The sequence below is a fragment of the Syzygium oleosum genome, unplaced genomic scaffold (genome assembly GCF_021117445.2).
Source record: "Syzygium oleosum isolate NSW1041296 unplaced genomic scaffold, Sole_v2.1 Sole_v2.03, whole genome shotgun sequence".
NCBI lineage: Eukaryota > Viridiplantae > Streptophyta > Magnoliopsida > Myrtales > Myrtaceae > Syzygium > Syzygium oleosum.
Window position 1 is genome coordinate 8,585,577 of NW_026607487.1, and position 19,918 is coordinate 8,605,494.

At 41.7% G+C, this 19,918-nt stretch overlaps 2 protein-coding genes and 1 pseudogene across 3 annotated transcripts; 1 reads left to right on the forward strand and 2 right to left on the reverse strand.

The window, feature by feature from the left end:
• Nucleotides 1-3,306: 3,306 nt before the first annotated feature.
• Nucleotides 3,307-8,940, reverse strand: LOC115679100 (hydroxymethylglutaryl-CoA lyase, mitochondrial). 2 transcript variants are annotated; one of them, XM_030602659.2, is made up of 9 exons: nucleotides 8,523-8,940; nucleotides 7,440-7,628; nucleotides 6,760-6,964; nucleotides 6,468-6,647; nucleotides 6,102-6,182; nucleotides 5,832-5,995; nucleotides 5,055-5,191; nucleotides 4,318-4,433; nucleotides 3,307-3,726 (listed from the first exon to the last, which is right to left on the reverse strand). In XM_030602659.2, exons 2-9 carry the CDS (start codon nucleotides 7,604-7,606, stop codon nucleotides 3,478-3,480), a joined length of 1,299 nt encoding a protein of 432 aa, XP_030458519.1. In that variant the 5' UTR covers nucleotides 7,607-7,628; nucleotides 8,523-8,940; the 3' UTR covers nucleotides 3,307-3,477. The 2 variants fall into 2 exon arrangements, with proteins under 2 accessions (XP_030458519.1, XP_056165674.1); XM_056309699.1 differs by lacking the exon at nucleotides 8,523-8,940 and adding an exon at nucleotides 8,315-8,435.
• Nucleotides 8,941-11,586: 2,646 nt separating this feature from the next.
• LOC115679103 (Holliday junction resolvase MOC1, chloroplastic-like) lies at nucleotides 11,587-15,888 on the reverse strand. Its single transcript, XM_030602666.2, has 6 exons — nucleotides 15,280-15,888; nucleotides 14,454-14,559; nucleotides 13,760-13,812; nucleotides 13,046-13,177; nucleotides 12,428-12,500; nucleotides 11,587-12,045 (listed from the first exon to the last, which is right to left on the reverse strand). The coding sequence occupies exons 1-6, from the start codon at nucleotides 15,739-15,741 to the stop codon at nucleotides 11,954-11,956; spliced, it is 918 nt and encodes a 305-aa protein (XP_030458526.1). The 5' UTR covers nucleotides 15,742-15,888; the 3' UTR covers nucleotides 11,587-11,953.
• A 1,212-nt stretch (nucleotides 15,889-17,100) lies between these two features.
• On the forward strand, nucleotides 17,101-19,644 carry LOC115679102 (uncharacterized; annotated as a pseudogene).
• Nucleotides 19,645-19,918: the final 274 nt, after the last annotated feature.

Below are 19,918 nucleotides of genomic sequence, written 5' to 3' on the forward strand. Positions count from 1 at the left end.
ACTGTTTCTTTTTGTCTCTTTGTTGTTTTGTTGAGTTCGAGATGAAGCAACACATCGATTCACCAGGAAAAGCTCGAACCGAATTAAACACAGCTTTCAGCTTCAAAAGCCTCAGAAGAAAATGACAGCTTAATTAACCCCCTTGGCCATTAATCCACAACCACCGAAAAGTAAAAACGCCAAAACCACTCGTAACGAACACAGCCCAGTTTACTCATTACCCAACTACTCCATTTATAGCAGCTATATCACCAGTTCTTGATTCATCTTCTCTGTTGATACTTGACAAGCTATCACTACTCAAAACTGGAGATCAAAACTTTTACATGAAATTCTGGATATATAGCTCAGGGCATATTTATGGACAGTACATACTCAAACCTCGGATATCATGAACAGAGATATCAAGAAAATATATAAAAAAAAATGAAATTTCAAGATGGAGACACCTTCAATTCAAAGCTTGATGCAGCACAGAAGGCAAAACTCTGCCTCAAGAGTTCATCTGTTATGTAAAGGATTTGGACCTGTGTAAACTCTCCTCTTTTCATCACCAAAAGGGCCATCACCCTCTTCATGTCTTGCTCCACCGAAGTTTGCATTGTCTGGCTTCACTGGACTCAACCCGGAAGGGCTGGGCTTAGTCTTGAAGCTTGCAAATCTAGCAGACCCATCAACAATAATGGAAGTTTCCAACAGCAACAGCAACAAAAACAGCAGAGAGAAGCAAGCAAACTCCTTTCCTGAGCCCATCAACTTCAAGAGTATTGCCTGATCCGTACATGGAATGTTGTCAGCCTCAAGATACTGGAAAGTGGGAAGCAAGCAACTTTTGCATTTTTTTGGATCTGATTCCAAGAAGAAGCAAAGCAAATTCAGAGTTTTCTTTTGGGGGGGTGATAGCATGAGAAGGAGACCCTTTTCGTTTTTCCCCTTTTTGTGGGTTTCTTTGCTTCGGTTTTCTGGTGATTAGCCTTGGAGTTTGAGCTTATGGGGATTGAAATGGCGGAGGGTCAATGAAGGGAGAGAGTCAACTTTTGCATAGGGCTTGGTGCCTGAAAGGAGGTAGTAAATGAGGTTGCAGAAGGTGCTTGCTTTCTGATTTCAGAGCCTGTTTTCAACTTTGGGAAGCCTCTAAAAGCCAAGCGAGTAATGGCACTGTTGGCGTTAAAAGACAATTCTGTTTGTTTGTTTCTTTTTCTTATTTTGTCAAGACGTTGAACAAATGTATTGCATATGAGAGAGAGAGAGAGAGAGAGAGAGAGAGAGAGAGAGAGACATTGATCTCATGTCACTTTCCAGGTAGTAGATGCCATTACTCATTCACTGCTCTCACATAATTATGAATCGTCTATAGTCTCTCAAGGTATGTATGGAAGTGAGGACATGAATACATTTTAAAAAAAGAAAAAAGAAATTCTTAATCATTTTATTTGAAAGTTGCTTCATTTTCAGATCGAATGAGACAGAATGTTAGTGGTTCTCTCTCTCTCTCTCTCTCTCTCTAACTCCTCCCAGTATCAATCAGGGCAATATAATGGGATTAGCATTCCAAAGTTGTAGCAGCTCCTTTACTTTGTTAATGAAGTTAAAAAAAAAAGAATACTTTCACTTTCTTTCTTCTTGCTAGGTATCTTGACATTGATATCCAAGAGCAAATGAGCTCTTTTTCCTTGGTCAAAAGAGAGAAAAAACATATGCTCGAAATAGTCAAAATATTAGGAGCTGATAGGTGGGCCATGAGGGAGTGGGCGGTGAATATGTGGGAGCATTCATTTTTCTTAGGGCAAATGATGTTGTCTTCATTCACTCTCTCATTCACAATGGAAAAAGGAAGTCTCGAGTGTATGAAAGTCGTGGACAATTGATTTTTGCACACTCCTCAAATGGCCCAGTGACTTGTTTAACAACGCCATTATAAAATCTTACTTTAAAGATCACCTCCTTTTCTTTGCCTTTCTCGCTTTTGCCTTTTGCCCATCTGATCTTCTTTCTTTCAATCTTTTTCTGGTTTTTTTTTCCCATCTAATTCTCTAACTTCCCCATCTCTTTTCCAAAAACTCAGAGATCTCAAAAGGAGCTTAATCTGATTTAAACCCACATGAGCCCAAAATTATAACATTGCCAGTTGTGTAGGCCACCACAAACCCAGCTGACGAGTTCTCCACAAGCAAACCAGACTTGCTTCACACAAACGTCCCATATGATCGTAGATGCACAGAAGCCAAATAGAGGGATCAATAGATTCATGGGGTCTGCTTATATTTCTGGGCAAGAATATTGTAAATAGCGTTTATACACTTCGGGACAGGGCTATTGAATTAAGATTCAAACATTTGCGAAAATTCATCTCGCACGCGAAAGCAAAATTTAGCGTACTGATAGCGTTCTCAAATAATGGTCCAAAATTACTCGAGTTTCAAAGTCAATACTTATCATTCGAGAGACTTTTGGTATGTGGATTTTTAGACATGATGATCTAATATCATACAACAAGCAGCTGATTTAGCAGGAAAATGCTTTAGCATCAGTCGTCGTCCATCACACTGCATGCAGTACTTTTAAGATGTCTATCACGTTGATTTTTTTATTTTGAGTACAGCATAATAATCCACCCAAAGAAAAGACAGAAAACCCATAAAGCTTCCTCTTTCGTACAGGATAGACGATACAGCAAAATTACAAGAAACAGTGCCTTAGTGCTCCTATTCAACGACACAAACTTGAGCCCTCCAGCTTTTTCATAATGAGTTACAACAACTGATACCACAAAAGCAAGAGGGTTTGGGGCAGATCAGTGAAACACATCTTGATGGATTTCATGAGTGCCCAAAATAGCTTTGACTGGGAGGGAAGGACACTGTTGAGATGAGACAATGTGGCTAATTGAGTACCCTGAGGCATCATTAGGGCAAAGAACATGCATTTTTGGTGGACTAGCAATTATCAGTCTCTTTTTTCACCACCTCTTTTCTTTCACCTTTTTATTCTCTCTTTTGCTTAACTGGTCAAGGTCATGGTGCCACACATCATCATTGGAAATTCAACTACTCCCATGAAAAAATTCACACCGGGGACTCTGTTGAAGTCTCAACGAGATATTGTGATCGAGTTAATAAAGGATGATGTTAACAAATTTGAACGAGTCATGATGCTATCGCTATCAAGTTTTTGGCAGGTTCTTTCGTCTCAAGTTGAATGTCACACATCCGGTTGCCGTCAGAAACGATTTGAAAATGCAACGACAGATCCAAGAAAATTAGCTTTGGGATATACTTTATCTCAGTTTCTAAGTCAAGCGAAGAATTAGATTATGATGTTAAATTTCTATATTGAGCATCATCGAAAAAATACACTTTCTGGTCTCTTCTATACTTATCTAGACACTAGGAGTGTACGATACTGACCAGAATACATATATAAATCATCTTGCTTTGGGCAAGAAAATGATATAGAAAACTTAGCACTTTAATTTCTTCATATCTTAGAGGCATCTGCCGTAGCACGGCATAAGGCAACGGCTGTCTTCGAACCAGATGGCCGGCACAAATGTTTGCTTATGAATTCTCCAGCCACCAAGAGCTTTGCGAGGTCCACATTGGTCTTCACGCCAAGCCCGTTGAGCATGTACACCACATCCTCCGTGGCAACGTTTCCTGTTGCTCCCTTCGCATAGGGACAACCGCCTAATCCCGCAACGGAGGAATCTACTGCGCTAATTCCCATCTGTCAAAGTTAAGTGCAAGAATTAAATTGCAAATATCATCTTGAGCACTAAGGTCTATCATTGGGCTAAACAGCAACAAACTCGGTAAGATATATCATTCTGAGGTAATATTCAACCAAACAAATGACTGAATAGTATCGTGCTGGAAGGGGATGAAATTATGCATCAAGATGAGAGACTTTCAATGTCCTCTTTTGAGAAACTTATTACGAGGATAAAACCAAAATTATCTGACTCGCATTATCGAAAATGAGCTGCAAAATGGAAAAAGAAATGCAAGAAGATGCTTTAAAAACCGCAGTAGTCCAATTCAAGTGAACATAGGTATACCAAGATGCTTCTGGCATTGCATTCCAATAGAGAAGTGGTTTTCCATATTCAGCGAAAGGCCATAATATAACGGGAAGATCCAAATGCAAAGAAAGCTCATGTTTGCTGGAAAGAAAACCACTCAGGCAAAGCCAGCTTCCATTTTTGCCACAGACGGAATGATAAACAGATTAAAGATAGACTGTAAGCTGCTTTAGGCATGATATATGCGCATTAGAAAGATCAAAGGCATAACAAAAGATGGTTTTTTAGCAACTTACTTGGAGGGAAATCAAAATATTAGGGAGAGACTGCCCATAGGTGTCATGAAAGTGAACAGCAAGTTTGTCAGCTGGGACAACAGCCATTACAGCTTCAAGCATTGGAACAACAGTTCCTGAAACACACGTCGACAAAGCGAGAAGATCAATGGAAAGTTGAAATCATGTGGACAAATGCTTCAGACTAAAAGAAGGTGAATAAAGGAGACTCCCTTTTATTTAAAAATTAGCTAAGATTACTAATAGCAAAGATCAAAGAGCTTCACAAACTGTTATGTTCTCCAGAAAGTGAATGCTACTCAGGGGATTACTTTAAGGCAGTTAATCAACTGAATAAGTGTCCTCAACAAACATAGCATCTTAATCACAAATCGAACTTTGAATATTCACCTAGTAAAAATATAGAATGATGATGTGCTTTCATCGGAGAAGACCGATGAAGGTAAGACAAATAGAAGAAAGCTCAAGTGAATAGTTGAAGATTTTCAATACATCCCACGAACACCAAATTATCACACTTTCATCTTCATCCAATTTGCTTGTTGGAAAAGTACATCTTTGTTGATTACTAGACATAACTCAAACTCAAGATTCACTAACATCTCTAAGAGCTTTCTATCAAGATAAAACCCAGAGACCTTACTTAACTGCATCATGTAACAAAAAGAAGTTTATCCTAGGCAAAACTTTCTGCAGCTAAAAAACAAGGACAAGCACTTGTCGCTTCTGAAAATTACCAGGAGTACCAACCCCAATCGTATCACCGAGGGAAATTTCGAAGCACCCCATGTCATGTAGCTCTTTTGCCACATAAGCAACTTTTGAAGGTGGAATTGGTCCTTCTACTGGACATCCAATGGCACACGAGACATACCTAATGTTTTTCAAACAGCTCATTCAATTGAACAGCCAAAGCCTGATGAAGTGAACTGCTGCAACATGCCAATGTAGATGAAAGGAATCGATACGGTAACTCAAACAAACACCACAATAGGGATTGAGAGCATATTTAAAGTAGCCCTGAAAAAGTAAGTCTCACACTTAATAGCAGGTTTTCAGGACAAAATCAAGAAAACAGGATTTTAGGACAAAATCTAGAAAACTATTTCCACTACTTCTCCCCTTTTTAATCATACTGCAGCCAAAAACATTTTCAGTTTCCAGCAACCTCCTTCCTTCACAGCTGGAGTAAGTAGAAAACCAAAGCAATCCATAAAGGGATTCACCAAAAATCCTAACAAAGGGATTCGCTTTTATTATCATCTAACAACATAATTCACAGACAGCAAAATTTTCTTTGCTACACCAATTTTGATACCGGAGTTTAGACTCTAGCAATCTTATAAAGCTTCATAAGGTTGTATCTAGTTTCAATAGAACAAAACAGACACAAGCATATTTGTAGAGAACTGCTCACAACATCAGCACAGTATAATATAATAAAAGTTAATACTCTGTAGATCTGGATTGTGCTGTTTGGCTTCTCACTCACACACATGAGAGAGAGCACTTACCCACGGACAGGGATCGAGAGCGCTTTAGCAGCTTGAGTAACAGCACGGTAACGTGCAAGACTCTCTTCGATGCTACAATTAATGTTCGACTTCGAAAAGGATTCCGAAGCAGATGCAAACACTGCTACTTCCTTAGCACCAGCTGCTACAGCTGCTTGAAAACCCTGAAAGAAATGTGCTAATTTATATAGGAAAAATATCCATGATGCATCTTTGCATTCAAGTAGCATAATGTTAAATAATTTCATGATTCGGCCCATGACTACCTACTTTCATATTAGGAGTCAGAACAGGCAATCTGGCATCCTCCAAGTCACGTACTGCTTCCATTACATCCTTTGCATCCACCAGCTGAAACCAAGTTCACAGATTAGACAAATATAAATAGGCTTTCGGGAAGATGAGTAAGAAAGCTTCACAGAATTGAAAGTCAATGAGCTCTAGACATTTTGACTGATCTTCATTCCAAATATGTAGTATAATAGGTAGGCATAACTGCTGAATGGAATTTATGGACTAACAAGCACCTAGAACTGTAGATAATACTGCAGTAATTCCTGAAATGTGAACAACGAGGCTCTCAACAAGGAACACTTTGAAATTATGGCATCACTTGGAATCTAGAAGCCTACTAACCTGGGGAACCCATTTAGGTGATACAAAGCTTGTGGCTTCAACCACAGGCAACCCGCAGGACACTAATCTTTGTATCAATTCCACCTTGATTGCGGTAGGCACCGTATTTTTCTCATTCTGTAATCCATCTCTTGGACCAACTTCCACAATCTTCACAAACTTCGGAATACCTGTCAAAAACTGATCAAGCACGACAATGTTCAGATGACCAACACTTGACAATAGAAAGAAAGATTCTCTTGAGCTTAGATGCTAAGACAATTTATAAGCATGTGGGCTGCCAGTAGGTCACCTTGTTCGATGTGGTGCGTGTGTCTTTTTCATCACACTTGGATCTATACTGATGGTCCGGGAAGTACCAGGAAGTGCATATACTCCCAGCCACTGAGTCCTTCCTGCCTCCATTTGAAGATCGGGTGTAGGAGTCATTTTTGGACCCATTTCGGGTATACCTTTTCCATGGGAATGAATCTTCTGTATACTCATCATAGTCATTGCTGAATGGAAGAAGAAGAAGTCAGCTTTCGATATCAAGTACCTATTTTAGAAAGAATGACTATCCCAAATTTCAGCAGGATTTTCTTCCCAGATTTCCTAAATAGTAGGTGTTTCTTCTTCCTTCATGGTTGATACTCCCAAGCCAATAGATTCAAGCTCCCATAATCTAACATGAACTATTCTAGGCTCCTTAGATATTACCTAAAATACAGGAATGCACTTCTCACTCTCAAATACAGAAAAGAGGACTTGTGGGTCGCACTAATTCTTTGCTCATGATCTAATTTTTGTTAAGCCCTCACCAAGCCGAAAAAGGAAAAGAAAACGATGTTACAAACCCTTCAAAAACAAGCAAGTCATTCCTAAATCAATTAAAAATTTCCTGTTTAAATCGTATTCCTGATAAGAAAATACAGAAGAAACAGAGAAGACAGCTTAATCTTGTAGGTCATCTTCAGCAATTCAAAAGAATACCTGCAACTGTTGGATGAGCTACAATTCCTTCCTTCAATCCAGCAACTCCCCATTCCCATATCATCCATTCTCGGTCGACACGCACCGGATGAGAACCTCTGAATCCTATCAATAGTACTCATGCTGGGCAACTTGTCAAGACCAAGTGGCTCCTCCAAACTTGACATCGTACAAAAGTAATTGGAAATCCTGCATAATGATTACAAGTATCAGATACATCTGAACCATTAGAACACTGGATTTTAGTTCGGGCAATGCAGCTTCAGCACTTGAAGTTAACGCACAGATTACAGTACATGTTGTTCAGCTTACCAAGATAACAGAGTCGGGCAACACAAATATCGGTTACTCAATACATTGAGTTCACATCTAAAAAGGACCACATTATGCTCCTCTTTGATATCATTTTAGCTCCCTCTAGTTACCATCTTTTGTTATGATAAACAGCTTTTAAACTTTCATGCAGTGTAAGCATCAAACCTCGTGACCGATACGTCGTTGAATCTATGCCACCCCTACAGGATTAATGCTCACAGATCAAAGTATAGATACATTCTGGTGGAACGGCACTGATGCGAAACATAAAATCCTTGACCAATAATGTGATAAACAATCTTTACATAGATGGTGTGCAGACCTTCCTTTTGCAAAAACTTAGGTTCCTGCTTCCTCTGTAAATTCAGCAACTCATTGAGACACGACTGCAGGTGACTTGATAAACAACGAGCAAGTGCATCTAAAAATAGCAACACGACATTCACCGATACGACTTCTGAGCCACAACAGATCACACATTACTCCTAAGACACAAGGTTTCGTCAAAAAGATCTATAAAATCAGCCAAATTGGACTGATCTAAGAGCATTGTTTCTCACTTATTACTTTAGCTTCCAAGCGTGGATCACAAAGCCCCAACTAGCAATTCGCTCTTGTTTTCCATTTATTACTTTAGCTTCAAAGCGTGGATCACAAAGCCCCACACATCGAAGAGAACTCAAATCAAAAGCAGAGCAAGTAAAAGTTCGCAGACACAACAGAGCAAAGAGAACTCAAATCAAAAGCAGAGAAGACCAAGAAAAGTACCAGATCAAGACGAGGCAGAGCAAGGGGTTTCTGCTGGATATATAGAAACCCCAGAAACAAGATTTAACTTTTCTGGGAACCCAATCAAGGGGACTCCGAAGGAGCAAGGAAAAGTTCCTAATTTTTTGGTTGGGCGCGGTGTTAGATGGAAGAAGAAGAAGAAGAAGGTCAAGAAGAGAAGGTCAAGAAACGTGACGGGGTTGTTCAAAAAGCCTTTTTGTTTGTGTTTGGTGGAAGATGTTAATCTGGGAATTGCCTTTCTTAGATTTTCCTTCCGTTTTTCTCTTTTTTAGAGAGAAATAATTCTGGAGTGCGTCTGCGTCAGAACGGCAGAGGCAGAGAGACATGAATTGAATCGCCCGAAACAGAGAAGGTGGGAAAGATGGTGAGAGAAGGGTGGTAGGTAGTTGTCCGTTGGAAGTTGGCCTCTCTCTCTCCACAATATATTTTTTTCAATTCTTTAATGAAAGTTTGGCTCTCTTTCTCTCTCCACACATTTTTTTTTTAATTCTTTAATTAATTTATTGATTTTTTTTTACTTCCTCTCGAGCAAATTCTTTTTCGTTTTTTGTTGGTACACCTACAAATATGTTCGACCAGTCTTATTCTGGAGCCAGTTTAAAAAGATGAGAACTTTATCGTTCGCGTTTTGTGAAAGAATGTCTTAGGAGAATTTGTAAAGTGGTGTATTAAGACAACTCTGAAGTTTTTAATGTACCGATCGTTTTCGTATTGTACACAATCAACGTCTTGAAAGTTATATTATTTTGAACAAACTCAGCATAGACCGGAATGAGCTCGCGTGAGCAAGCCCCGTGATAGAGCTTGAGGTGGTGGCCATGCAAAGCTTTGTCATAGACTCGTAGGTTTGCCGGGGGAAACTAGGCCCCAATCTGGACCACATTGGATCACCCAATCTCGATCTAGACCAAATGTGAGGCAGCAACTGTAGCCGACCTTGAGTATGAGGGCTAGGCCCAAGGGTGGTCGGTGATAGGATGCAAATTGATATGAAAAATCACAAAACTCGAAATACAAGTTACGAGTGGATGGCATTTGATATGCGAGTGCAATGTTCTTGAGATTTTTAGCAATCATCCTTCATCTTAGTTTCGCTCTTAGACTGGCAAATAGAATTCGACCAATGCTCCGGCCAATCATATAAATCGAATTTCCAACTCAATGACAAAAGCCATACGAGAAAAAAAAATCCATAAAATCTCTCAAATTGCTATTGATGATTTCTTCTTTAAATGCACGGAAAATACGCCAAATGTATGTTTTGTTTTTCCTATTCCCAATAACAAGAAATTCCTGGCCCGAAAAATAGAATGAGAAGTTTGTCCTTTTGACTAACATGCGACGCAACTCGTGAATTCCGGAGATTTATCACGTGTTTTTTATTTTCCAGCTGCTGGGAAAAAAGAGAAAAGGCGAGTTCGATCAAAGCAGGTTCGTTAAATTAGTTGAAGAGAATTTACATCTAGTTGAATTCTGTTGACCACGGTTGTAGGAATTTACATGTACATAAGAAAGCGATCCTAGAATTAGATTCTTCTAGGATCCCTATGTCCTCCTAACTTTGGTGTTTTGCTGGCTCTAAATGCTAAGTTTCGCGCCGGGCATATCGCTCTTACATGGTCGACTTGGACTTTAGACTGGTTGGTTGGTCCTTCTCTTCCTAGTTTTCATCAAAGCTTTACCGCTACAAGCCACCGTTTCCTTCCTTTTCCTTTTCCTTTTCCTTTTCCTTTTTTTCCCTAAAAACTTTTCCTCCTAATAAATGGGTTTCGAGCTGTCCTCGCATTCGATTAATTTTCGCAATTTTACGAACAATTCCCGTCCCAAACGTCTTAGATGACGATACAAGATTTGCATTGAAATTGCGCAGTTCGCCAGCCTCGTGAATTTGGTTCTACAATGTCTTCTAAAGACAAATTTTATATTTTTTTCAATGAGAAAAAGTGCTCATCTTTTTCAACTTCATTGCGTTCGATATTAGTCTTCTTCTTTTTTGTACTTTTCAGACATAGTGAGTGAATGTCCTATGATGTCCGGTATTAAAATAGGAGAGAGCCACACGAAAATAGAGTCCATGTGGACCCTAATTTCGAGGGTGTGTGGAAGAAGCTGTCGTCCTAACACGACCGGTTCTCTAGGAAGCTGCCGCGTCCCACGTTCAACCAAAAATCGGTGGTGGACGTCAAGAAGACCGAGACGTGGCAGCAGAAAAGCGACAAGCAAGCGCCCTCCAATGGGGAGGCGACAGGTGTGCGAACGGCCGTGCACCTACCCCCTCTTGACATGGACTCGGCTCCAAACCAGAACCACCACACGAGCTTTCCTTCTTCTGCTTCCGTGACAATCCTCGGGGCTTTATCGTTTTATTCCATTTCAATGGAGGTTTTGTTCGAGACTGACAGATGATTGAAAAACTCAGTAAATCATCGGAACGAGTAATTTGGAGCGAATTTGGACCATCTATTTCGGGAAAAGAATGACCCATTTTCGATGCGACTTTGCTGAGAAATGAACCCATTTCTATAGATTTGGAGACGTACCAATGCCACTCATTCTCCGGTCTCGAATCAGGGCGGTCTCGAATCAGGGCAAGACCTCAAATGCACGCCTCACGAAATGTGAGGCTTCGTTCCTGATCAGCTACCAAATTCCGAACCATGTGAAGTGTATAGCGCGGGCCAAATTCATGTGGAGCTGTCCTGAACGATGTGTCCAAATTATGAAAAGAGTTGTGGTCGTTTGGCATCATCAATGCAAAGAGCAAGGGGGCTAGCTTAGCTACACATCCGCGGTCGACACCCGTACGATCATCGTTCGGGTATGTCTGTGCCAAGTGGGTGGTCACCGTGTAGTTTTCTAGTTAGTTTGTACGTGTTTCTACGAAAGCCCGTGAATCTGGAGATGATGGGCTTGAGCTGTTAGATGATGGGCTTGAGCTGTTCACCCCCACTCAACAGCCCATTGACCTCAAATTCAGGGATCTAATCGAACCTGTCCCAGGCACTAGCTCTCCTCCTTGTGCATGAGCCACGAACCAGCCACGAACCGAAAGCTTCAAGCAGCTTCTCTACCTTCTCTAATGTCATATTTTACATCCTGGGCTTGTTACAAATGAGAATACGACCTGGAACAATTGCTATGGTGATCAAAATCCTTGCAAGTTATGAGACGAACTCGAGAAGCGGTGCGTTTGACCGGCTTTCGGGAATCAACCCTCATCATCTAGTCTTTCGCCTCCCGATATAGTTTGATCTTTGGTGCAGAAGTTTGGAGCTTCTTAAATCATGAGTGCATGAAGCTCTTGACTGGTGGAATATGTTAACCGAATGCTCGTCAGAGAATTCTTTGAGGTTAGATTTCCCCCCAGAAAAATGAATCGGTGAAAACAAACGGAGCGACGAAGAGAAGAGCTAAGAGACCAATTCCTTGACAAATGATAATGAATCTGACTTCAACTTCAAGCCTTTTCCGTAGGCGGCAATAAGAAGAGCCTCAGCTCTACCTACATCATGGCAAATCAAGAGAACACTTGAGACAAATCCAATCAAATATACTCAGTAGGTTGCTGCGACTGAATCCACTCAATTAGTCTCAGCTATGGGAAAGTAACTTCTAGTGTTTTATCATGATAGTTTTGGTAGAAACGAATTTCTCCAATGGCGGCCGAGGCTAGATAAGCTTTCCCACGTTTCAAATTACCCACGCCTTAAACTAACTCTATTTCCATAATGCATGGTCCGTGGCTCCAGCTAAGTTAATATTACGAATCGATTCCCATTTGGCGTATCTTTAAAAGCATTCATGTCACTCAACGCAGTAATACGATGCAAAAATTGTAGGGCACAACCAAGAAGAAACAAGAAAATAAGGAAAAGATCACATACCGTGGTCTTTCTTCCTTTTAAGTTGATCATCCAAAGAAGGAAACAAACTTGATGCAACCCTCCGGCTGTCATCCTGTCCCGATCAGCATCTCAAAGGTAAACATCTAACTAAACAGCTCGATAATATAAAAAGCTGCAATACTTTCAGGTTGACTATCACAAAAGAGACTCAGTCCACCAGACGAAGGGATGATGGGGGAGACATAATATTCCAAAGTCACAAGAGTATTGATTCACTATGGGAGTTCCATATAATATAGCAACCCGACCACTGGGGCTGCAGCTAATATGAGCTGCGATTTCATCCATATGGAACACTAGCCAGGGGGGCCTATTTCTCACAAGATAACTAGCCAAAACTGAACTAGCAGGGAAGATGATTTTATGAATAAGACTTGCATCTTAGTGGAGAGCCATAAACATTTCAACCAGTAGAGTCACCATTCAACATTACAGAAACTAATTACTTTGCAGATAGATTTATCTAAGCGTCAAAACCTGGAACACCAAACTAGAACCCTCTTGAAAAGAAAACTGGACACTTTTTTGTAGGCTTGAATTCCCAGAACAAATCTAGTATGTAATTTATGTCAGTGATAGAGTCAAAACCAAACCTACCTTTGTAGAGCCACTCCCAGAGAGCTCGAATACATTTTTCCACAGTGAAGATGCAACTGGAACCACGGAAAATCCTGACGAAACCAAGGTTCCAATCCACAAGCCATACCCAAAACCTCCACTCCACCATCCCTGAAAAGTATAAAAAGAGAATCCTTAAGAACAATCGCCTTACTCCTCTATGCCTAAACAACAGTCACTCTAACAACGTCACCGGTATGAACCGAAGCAATTAAAGAGGTATTCAAGATAAATATACACACCAAAAACTACTTAGAATAAGTGCATGCCCTAGATTAGAAAGAAACAAAATAACTGGAAGAATTGGCACATATACCTTTTTCCAAATAACAACAAGCAACTTGCTTACAGTCACGAATTTCACAATTGTTTACAAACTCAAAGCCCTCTAGAATAAATTGCTGAACTACGGATCATTCTTAATCAGATTGACAGAGCATGTTTAAGATGCACTTTTTTTAATCTTTAATGCAGACTTCCTTGTACTGAACAGGTGCACTATATTCATGTGAATGATCCCAAATGTCAAGACATGACACAAAGTCAGTACATATTAGTTCACTTCAACTATTCTCCCACGGTGGAAATGTAGCCACGAGAGAAGAATGAAAGAAGAGACAGATGATATGTGGTCAGTAGGCATGCATATGAACATCACAAAAAGTTCAGAAAATCAATTTTATTCAAACCTACCTGTTTACCATCATTAGGAAACGGAATTGACTGTTCTATGTATGCCTTTGTCCCTAATTTAAGAAGCTCCGAAAGTTAGTAACGTTAAGTAAAAGGGATAACCAATACATATAGGAAAATGAATGTGCTCCTTTGTGATGGCTTAAAACTGAACTCATAATGTTATGGAAAAAAAAAAGCAGAACATCTGCATTGATTTCCTAGCACCAAAACAGAAGAAACATGATAAGCCCTGAAATTTTACTTCCAGAGTACCAACAATGCAAGCTAAAGATACTCACTTCAAATAGATCCAGCCACCATGCCACAATACAAATGCCAAAAAGTTTCAACCCAAGTGGAAGCATAAATAAAAGCTCTTATGCATTTTCCATTCCAATTTCACCAATCTGCCTCCTAACATTTTCCATTTTTTTCCATAGTATATATCAAGCAGATTGACTACCTATAAAGTCCAGAAGAAATTACGTGCAACCTGCAGCCAGCCCAAGACCAGCAAATTAGAAGACAGTGAGGATAACCTTTACCAACAACAACATGACCTAGTATGACAAGTTAACAACTACCACAACACCCAACAAAAAGCTGGCACAACAGGCTACAACTTAATCTTTACATCACAACACAAACAATGAGACGCAGGATTCACTGATAAAAGAACGTGAAACGCAGGATTCAAACTTCAAAAAATTACCAATTGGAGCATCCAAGCTCCGAAGCAACTGAACGATAGATTTGGGATCCAATCGCCTTCGAGTTCTTTTACCAACCAGTACTGGAACAGCAGGACAATCAAACACCTATACCAATTAAATTTTCTAGCTTAAGAACAAGAATCTTGCAGTCCTTAGCGGATAAGAATGACAAATAACAACATGAGTAACAGAACCAAAAGATGAAACGAGTACTGAAATAGTTCACCAGATCAGTATAAGTTTGAAGAAGTCATGATCAAGTGCAGTCTCTATCTCTAGTCTAGGATAGACAACTTGTGCACGTTTTGAAGCTACGGAATTGCATATAAAAGGGAAAAACAAAGTAGATCAGATAGGCAAAATTATTATGCAGTTGACAGCTTCTCATAAATTGCCCCATTATTTCTACTCTTAAAGCTTGTCATCAATAGGCTCAACATAAACACTATGCCTCCTACAGGGGGCTTTTCACCCATCCTTCACAATACTGCTTCAACCAATCACCAACAAAAACAGACACCCCCTTTCTTTCTTGGATAATGAAGGGGCCATTCCAGTAAGACATCATTTTCGAAAACGTAATAACTTTAAATTTAATGTCTGATTGTAAGCTCGATAACCTGATATTTACTACCGAAATTCCAGAGAAAAACCCAATATTGTCCATGTATCAAACACCTAGGACCTCAAAGAGCACTCTGTTCCGTGGCCAAAACTACACTGACTACCTACTCAGCTGCACATTCAAATTGACACTCAGTAATCGAGAAAAGAACTCAACACGCACAAAAGAGCACAACGAAATGGCCATTCACAATCCCAGACCTGAGCTGAAAACCCGGACTCGTCGGGTTTCAAGAGCGCCAAAGCACCCGAGAGATCCGGATCGATGCCGATAACCCAATCCGAGCCAGACCCACTTCCATCACAATCTCCCTGCCCGGAACTAGCGGCGACAGGGCAAGTGAGCGAGTCTAACCACCTCTGCTTCAGCTGAGCATCGGCGGACTTACCCTTAACCCTAATTCTCCCATTTCCACTCCCATTCCCACTCCCACCAACGCCCTCATTCCTCTTACCGGCACTCCGCGAACCGGGCGCGTCCAAAATCGGAACTTGAGCCTGCTTTGCGGTCGGAGCGGAAGAACAGAACAGCGAGGCGAAGCGAGGCCCGGCGAAGGAGACATTGGGTCTGAGAGCGAACCGGAGAGGGTTCATGATATGGGTTTGGAACTGGAACGCTTGTCGTTGTTGTTGTTGGTGAGGCTGGATTTGGAGGGCTGCCATTACAGTGCCTGGGAATGCTTGCGGTTCTTGGATTGTGTTCGCATGTCTGCGGAAACCAGCTCGGAAGTACGAGGAGGCTAAAAATTAGCGCGGTTTCCGAAATTTCGACTGTCTGTCTCCCTTCCGCTATAGCTGGTCGGAGAGATCTTTTCGTGCACTTGGCCTGTCGCCCGGCGCGTAGCCTCACGTGGCAGTCACTGATTAGTCGAACCTAAACGAGATTCATATCTATTAAATGATTGTGATTATATTAATTTATATGATTTATGGATTATGCAATAATTTCTCTTAACGGTGCGAGATTATATTCGGTTCAAGGTCTGTATAAAAAGATCGATATGGAGAAAAAAATTTTGCCCTCACTTTATTTATTGAGGCGGTAAATCGAGCTATCGCGTCAAAAAGGAGAAAATCATCGTATGACAACATTAATGTAGAATTCATCTTATTTATGAGGGTATTTGTATGTATCCCATGCCATGACATCCTACAACAATTTAACTAAGCTTTACCTGGTTCTTCGAGGGAAAAAAAATGGGAGAAATCTCTAACACCGTTGACTGCTTGGGGTGTTAGCTTTGGTGTGTTTATCAAGCTAAGAAGAGAAGCGACACTCATTGTGAGTAATTTGTTCTTGTTTCAAGAAATAAGTAGAATTTGAGAGCTTGCTCGTTTAGACTTTTGATTATTCAATTCGGTATAGGAAATCACTCATATCTTGTCTCGCATCGTCAATACACACGACACAATCCCTTTTTTTTTCCAGTAAAATTGCCCATTGTCCACGTTCATGAGATAGAATCCCATGATGGTCATTTCTCAATATATTTGCATGATCAAGTTGGTAATTTTTTATGTCCAAAAAATAAAAAGTTGGTAACTTTTTCAATGGATTAGATAATGATCACAAGCCTGTAACAGAATCTCATCAGGACGAATTACTTTGGTGGCTTTTCTTGAACCTATCAGCTGCAATCTCAGTGGGCTGAAGAGGGCGTTCATCCGTTCTCTCTTGAAGTCTGTCTTGACCAACTTTTCCATTTTCTTCCTGGCGACCTTTTGGCTCCAATTGGTAGGACTCGTCCCGTGGCATTTCGTGCTTTAAATCTTGCGTCCTCTGCCAGAATTACAAGGCCTCGCATCTTCAACCTCTCCGGCATATCCCCCCCTTTTGAAACCCATCAGCAGGTCACAACACTACAGAGACCAATAAACAATCATGCACGATCCGATATGAAAGAAAGGAACCGGACAAGAGCATGTGGCGTGAACCATTCCATGTCGTTTTCGACCCACAAAGTCTGAACTTAACGCACAAGAAAGATCATGCGACACCCGCGTGAATAAGAACAAAAACAGAGATCTTCCATCCCTTACTTCCATGGCATGGAGGAACATGAACCCCCCTCCTCCAATCAGGAGGAATAGTATCAGCTGCATCGAACCGGCCTACAGAATAAGCTTAAGACCGAGGAATGGGACAATTTACAAGCGGACTTGGATCAAATGAATCTTATTCTGTACCTAGTAAAGATCCGGCTTATCAGATACCGTTTTGTTTTACAAATCAATCTTAGTATTCGGAGCACAAAACATGATTTTAATAGTAATTTAATAGCAGCTTACAATGCCAAACTTTGAAGATTGCTTTGGCCACAAAAGCAGGCATACGAAACTCTCTCTTATATTAGGCCAAGATTTCCCTTGTATTCAGGATCAAGAAAAGGGTTAACCGCAAGGTAGCCTCCAAAACCAAAGCTCCTTACAGTACTCGGCGCACACATTTTCCCTCCTTATTTTCTCAGCCGAGAAAGTTTCGAGAAAATCATAGCGATGGAGATCGTGGTTTCCCACGACGTCGCCGCCACCAACATCCATCTGAGCGCTCCCGCAAGCCCAGACAGCTGCAGCTTCGAGGGTCTGCTTTTCTACAGCGCCCCTGGGAGCCCCAAGACTGAGCCCCCCACTCCTAGAGCCTCCTGGAACGACGGCGGCGACTTCGAGTTCGAGACCAGTCGCCGGTTCGACGATGTCGTGCTCGAGAGCCCCGCGAAACGACAGCAGCATCCGCAGCGAGAAGAATCACGACCACGAGAGAGGCCACGCGAGCGACCTTGCATGGCGTTCGCGGACGAGCTCTTCTGCGACGGGAAGGTCAAGCCGCTGAAGCTCCCGCCGCGGCTCCAGAACGACGGCGCCGACGGGTCGCGGGCTCAAACGCCGGTGGCTTCTCCGACGTCGTCGCCGCGTTATGCTGGCGCGAGGAAGAGGCTCGCGAGGCAGAGGAGCTTGTGGGACGACGACTTCGACCCGTTCGAGGTCGCGCTGGAGCGGGTGAGGGCGGAGGAGAGAGATTCCGGCCGCCGGAGGAGCAGGTCCTTGTCTCCGTTCAGGGGTTTTGGCGGCGCGGGAGGCGACGGCGACAAGGCGGTCGGGATGAGGTCCAGCGAGTCGACTCGGTGGACTCGGCAGGGGAGCGTCAGAGAAGAGAGAGCCGACGCCGGCGTGCAGTTCTGGCGGGCTAAAAAGAAGGTGGAGCCCGTGGAGCAATTCGACCCGGTCCATGACAAGAGCACCCAAATATGCTCCCTTGAAGAAGAAAAACAGGTATTTGTCTTTTATTTAACCAAATTGAAACATCGAGATTTTTCGTATTGGATGAAGATTCGTGTCTGGGCATTGCTAGTATAATCGAGTCACGACATTGCCCGCATCTACCATAATCGGGCAATTCCGACCGTTGGAAGCCCCTAGCAATGGCATAGAAATGTTGCATTTGTAGGAGCTCGAACTCACACGATTCCTCAAAAGCAATCGAGTATTGGGTCTAAGTCAACTCGGTTAACTCTTGAAGTTTATGGATGATATATTTCATCACGAGAAATGTGATATATGATTTAAAACATAAATTAGGTGTGTTTGGATCGGCTTTTATTAGTAATTTATCGTTGTATGTCTTACTTTAGCTTTGAGATATGAATTTCGTTCAGTACTAAACAAGCCATATCCTTGCTGCCTTCCAAGTAACGTGGAAAAGTGATTTTATCCCAAATCAAAAGAAAATAGTTATGTAACAAATCTTCTCATTAGGAGTGTAATTACCCAATAGTGCTTTTGGTCGTATCTGTGCAGAGGCAAACGAAGCTGGCATTGGCAGAGCCAAGAGGAGCGGACTTTGCAAGGAGAGTGAGGCTAGTGAAGATGGACAACCATGCAAGTCCACGCAAGCCAACCTTGACCGCCGTCTCAGTACCTGAAGTCACAAGCACACCAGATCAGGGGAAAGAAAATGGAGGGTCTGTCAGCATCACAAGAGAATCGAAGAGGCAGAGGATGAAGAAGTTCATCCTAAGGAGCACGTCCCTGGGGAGAGAGTTCGGGACGAAAGAGAAAGGGGGAGATTCTCCATCGGCTGAATCAGCGAGGAAACCGAACATCTTGAGAAGAATGAGCTTCAGGTCAACAGGGTCGAAGCCATCAGGCCAATGCAGCGAGGGCAAAGAAGTGAGCACAGTGGGTCAGATGACACCTGTGCGCTACAGGCCCAGGATGCTGCTTTGTCTGGGCTTTGGGGTCAAAAGCTCCATGCATGGGAAGTGAAGTTTTTGGGATGTTTTTCAGGAGCACTGGTTGCTAAACAGTGCTGCTAGTTCAGCTTTCATGGCGTTTGTTCTTTTTGGGTGAATTCATATTCATATTGGATGTGCTCTTTTTTGTTGTCAATTCCACCTCAGTTTAAGGTAAATATCTTCTGTTCAGTAGGAGCACGTACAGCTGTTGATTCGACAAAATGCGTTACTTCTCTCGCTATGAACTGTTCTGAGAGGTATTTTTCTGTGTCATTGTATGAAAATCCCAGCCATTACAATGGAGGAATGAAAGGTGTTACAAAACTTTCGCCAATTGATATCTGTTCAAGCTGTTGCAGTAAATTCAAATTGGCATTAGTATAAATATTACGAACAATACAGAATTGTAAAGAAATGAAATTACAATAACAGAATTGGAATCGATACAAATGGATACCGAGGCCTGTGTTCGACACAGTTTCCTTAAAACAGATTCGTTCCCTCCAGTACACGATTGAGGTTTCGTGAACGTATGTTTCTCAGGATACAATGGTTGACAGCAAAGAAGAGATCACGGCACTTCCAAGCTTCCGGTGAACTTGAACAAA

Excerpts from the sequence above, each read along its gene's own strand:
- LOC115679103 (XM_030602666.2), bottom strand. The coding sequence starts at position 15,741 with ATGGCAGCCCTCCAAATCCAGCCTCACCAACAACAACAACGACAAGCG. Across the intron at positions 13,813-14,453 it reads GAGCTTGGATGCTCCAATTG|GGACAAAGGCATACATAGAA; the intron begins GTAATTTTTTGA and ends TTCTTAAATTAG. Across the intron at positions 13,178-13,759 it reads TTCCTAATGATGGTAAACAG|GGATGGTGGAGTGGAGGTTT; the intron begins GTAGGTTTGAAT and ends TATACTTTTCAG.
- LOC115679100 (XM_030602659.2), bottom strand. The coding sequence starts at position 7,606 with ATGTCAAGTTTGGAGGAGCCACTTGGTCTTGACAAGTTGCCCAGCATG. Across the intron at positions 6,965-7,439 it reads AGCTCATCCAACAGTTGCAG|CAATGACTATGATGAGTATA; the intron begins GTATTCTTTTGA and ends TCTTCCATTCAG. Across the intron at positions 5,996-6,101 it reads TTCTGACTCCTAATATGAAA|GGTTTTCAAGCAGCTGTAGC; the intron begins GTAGGTAGTCAT and ends CATTTCTTTCAG.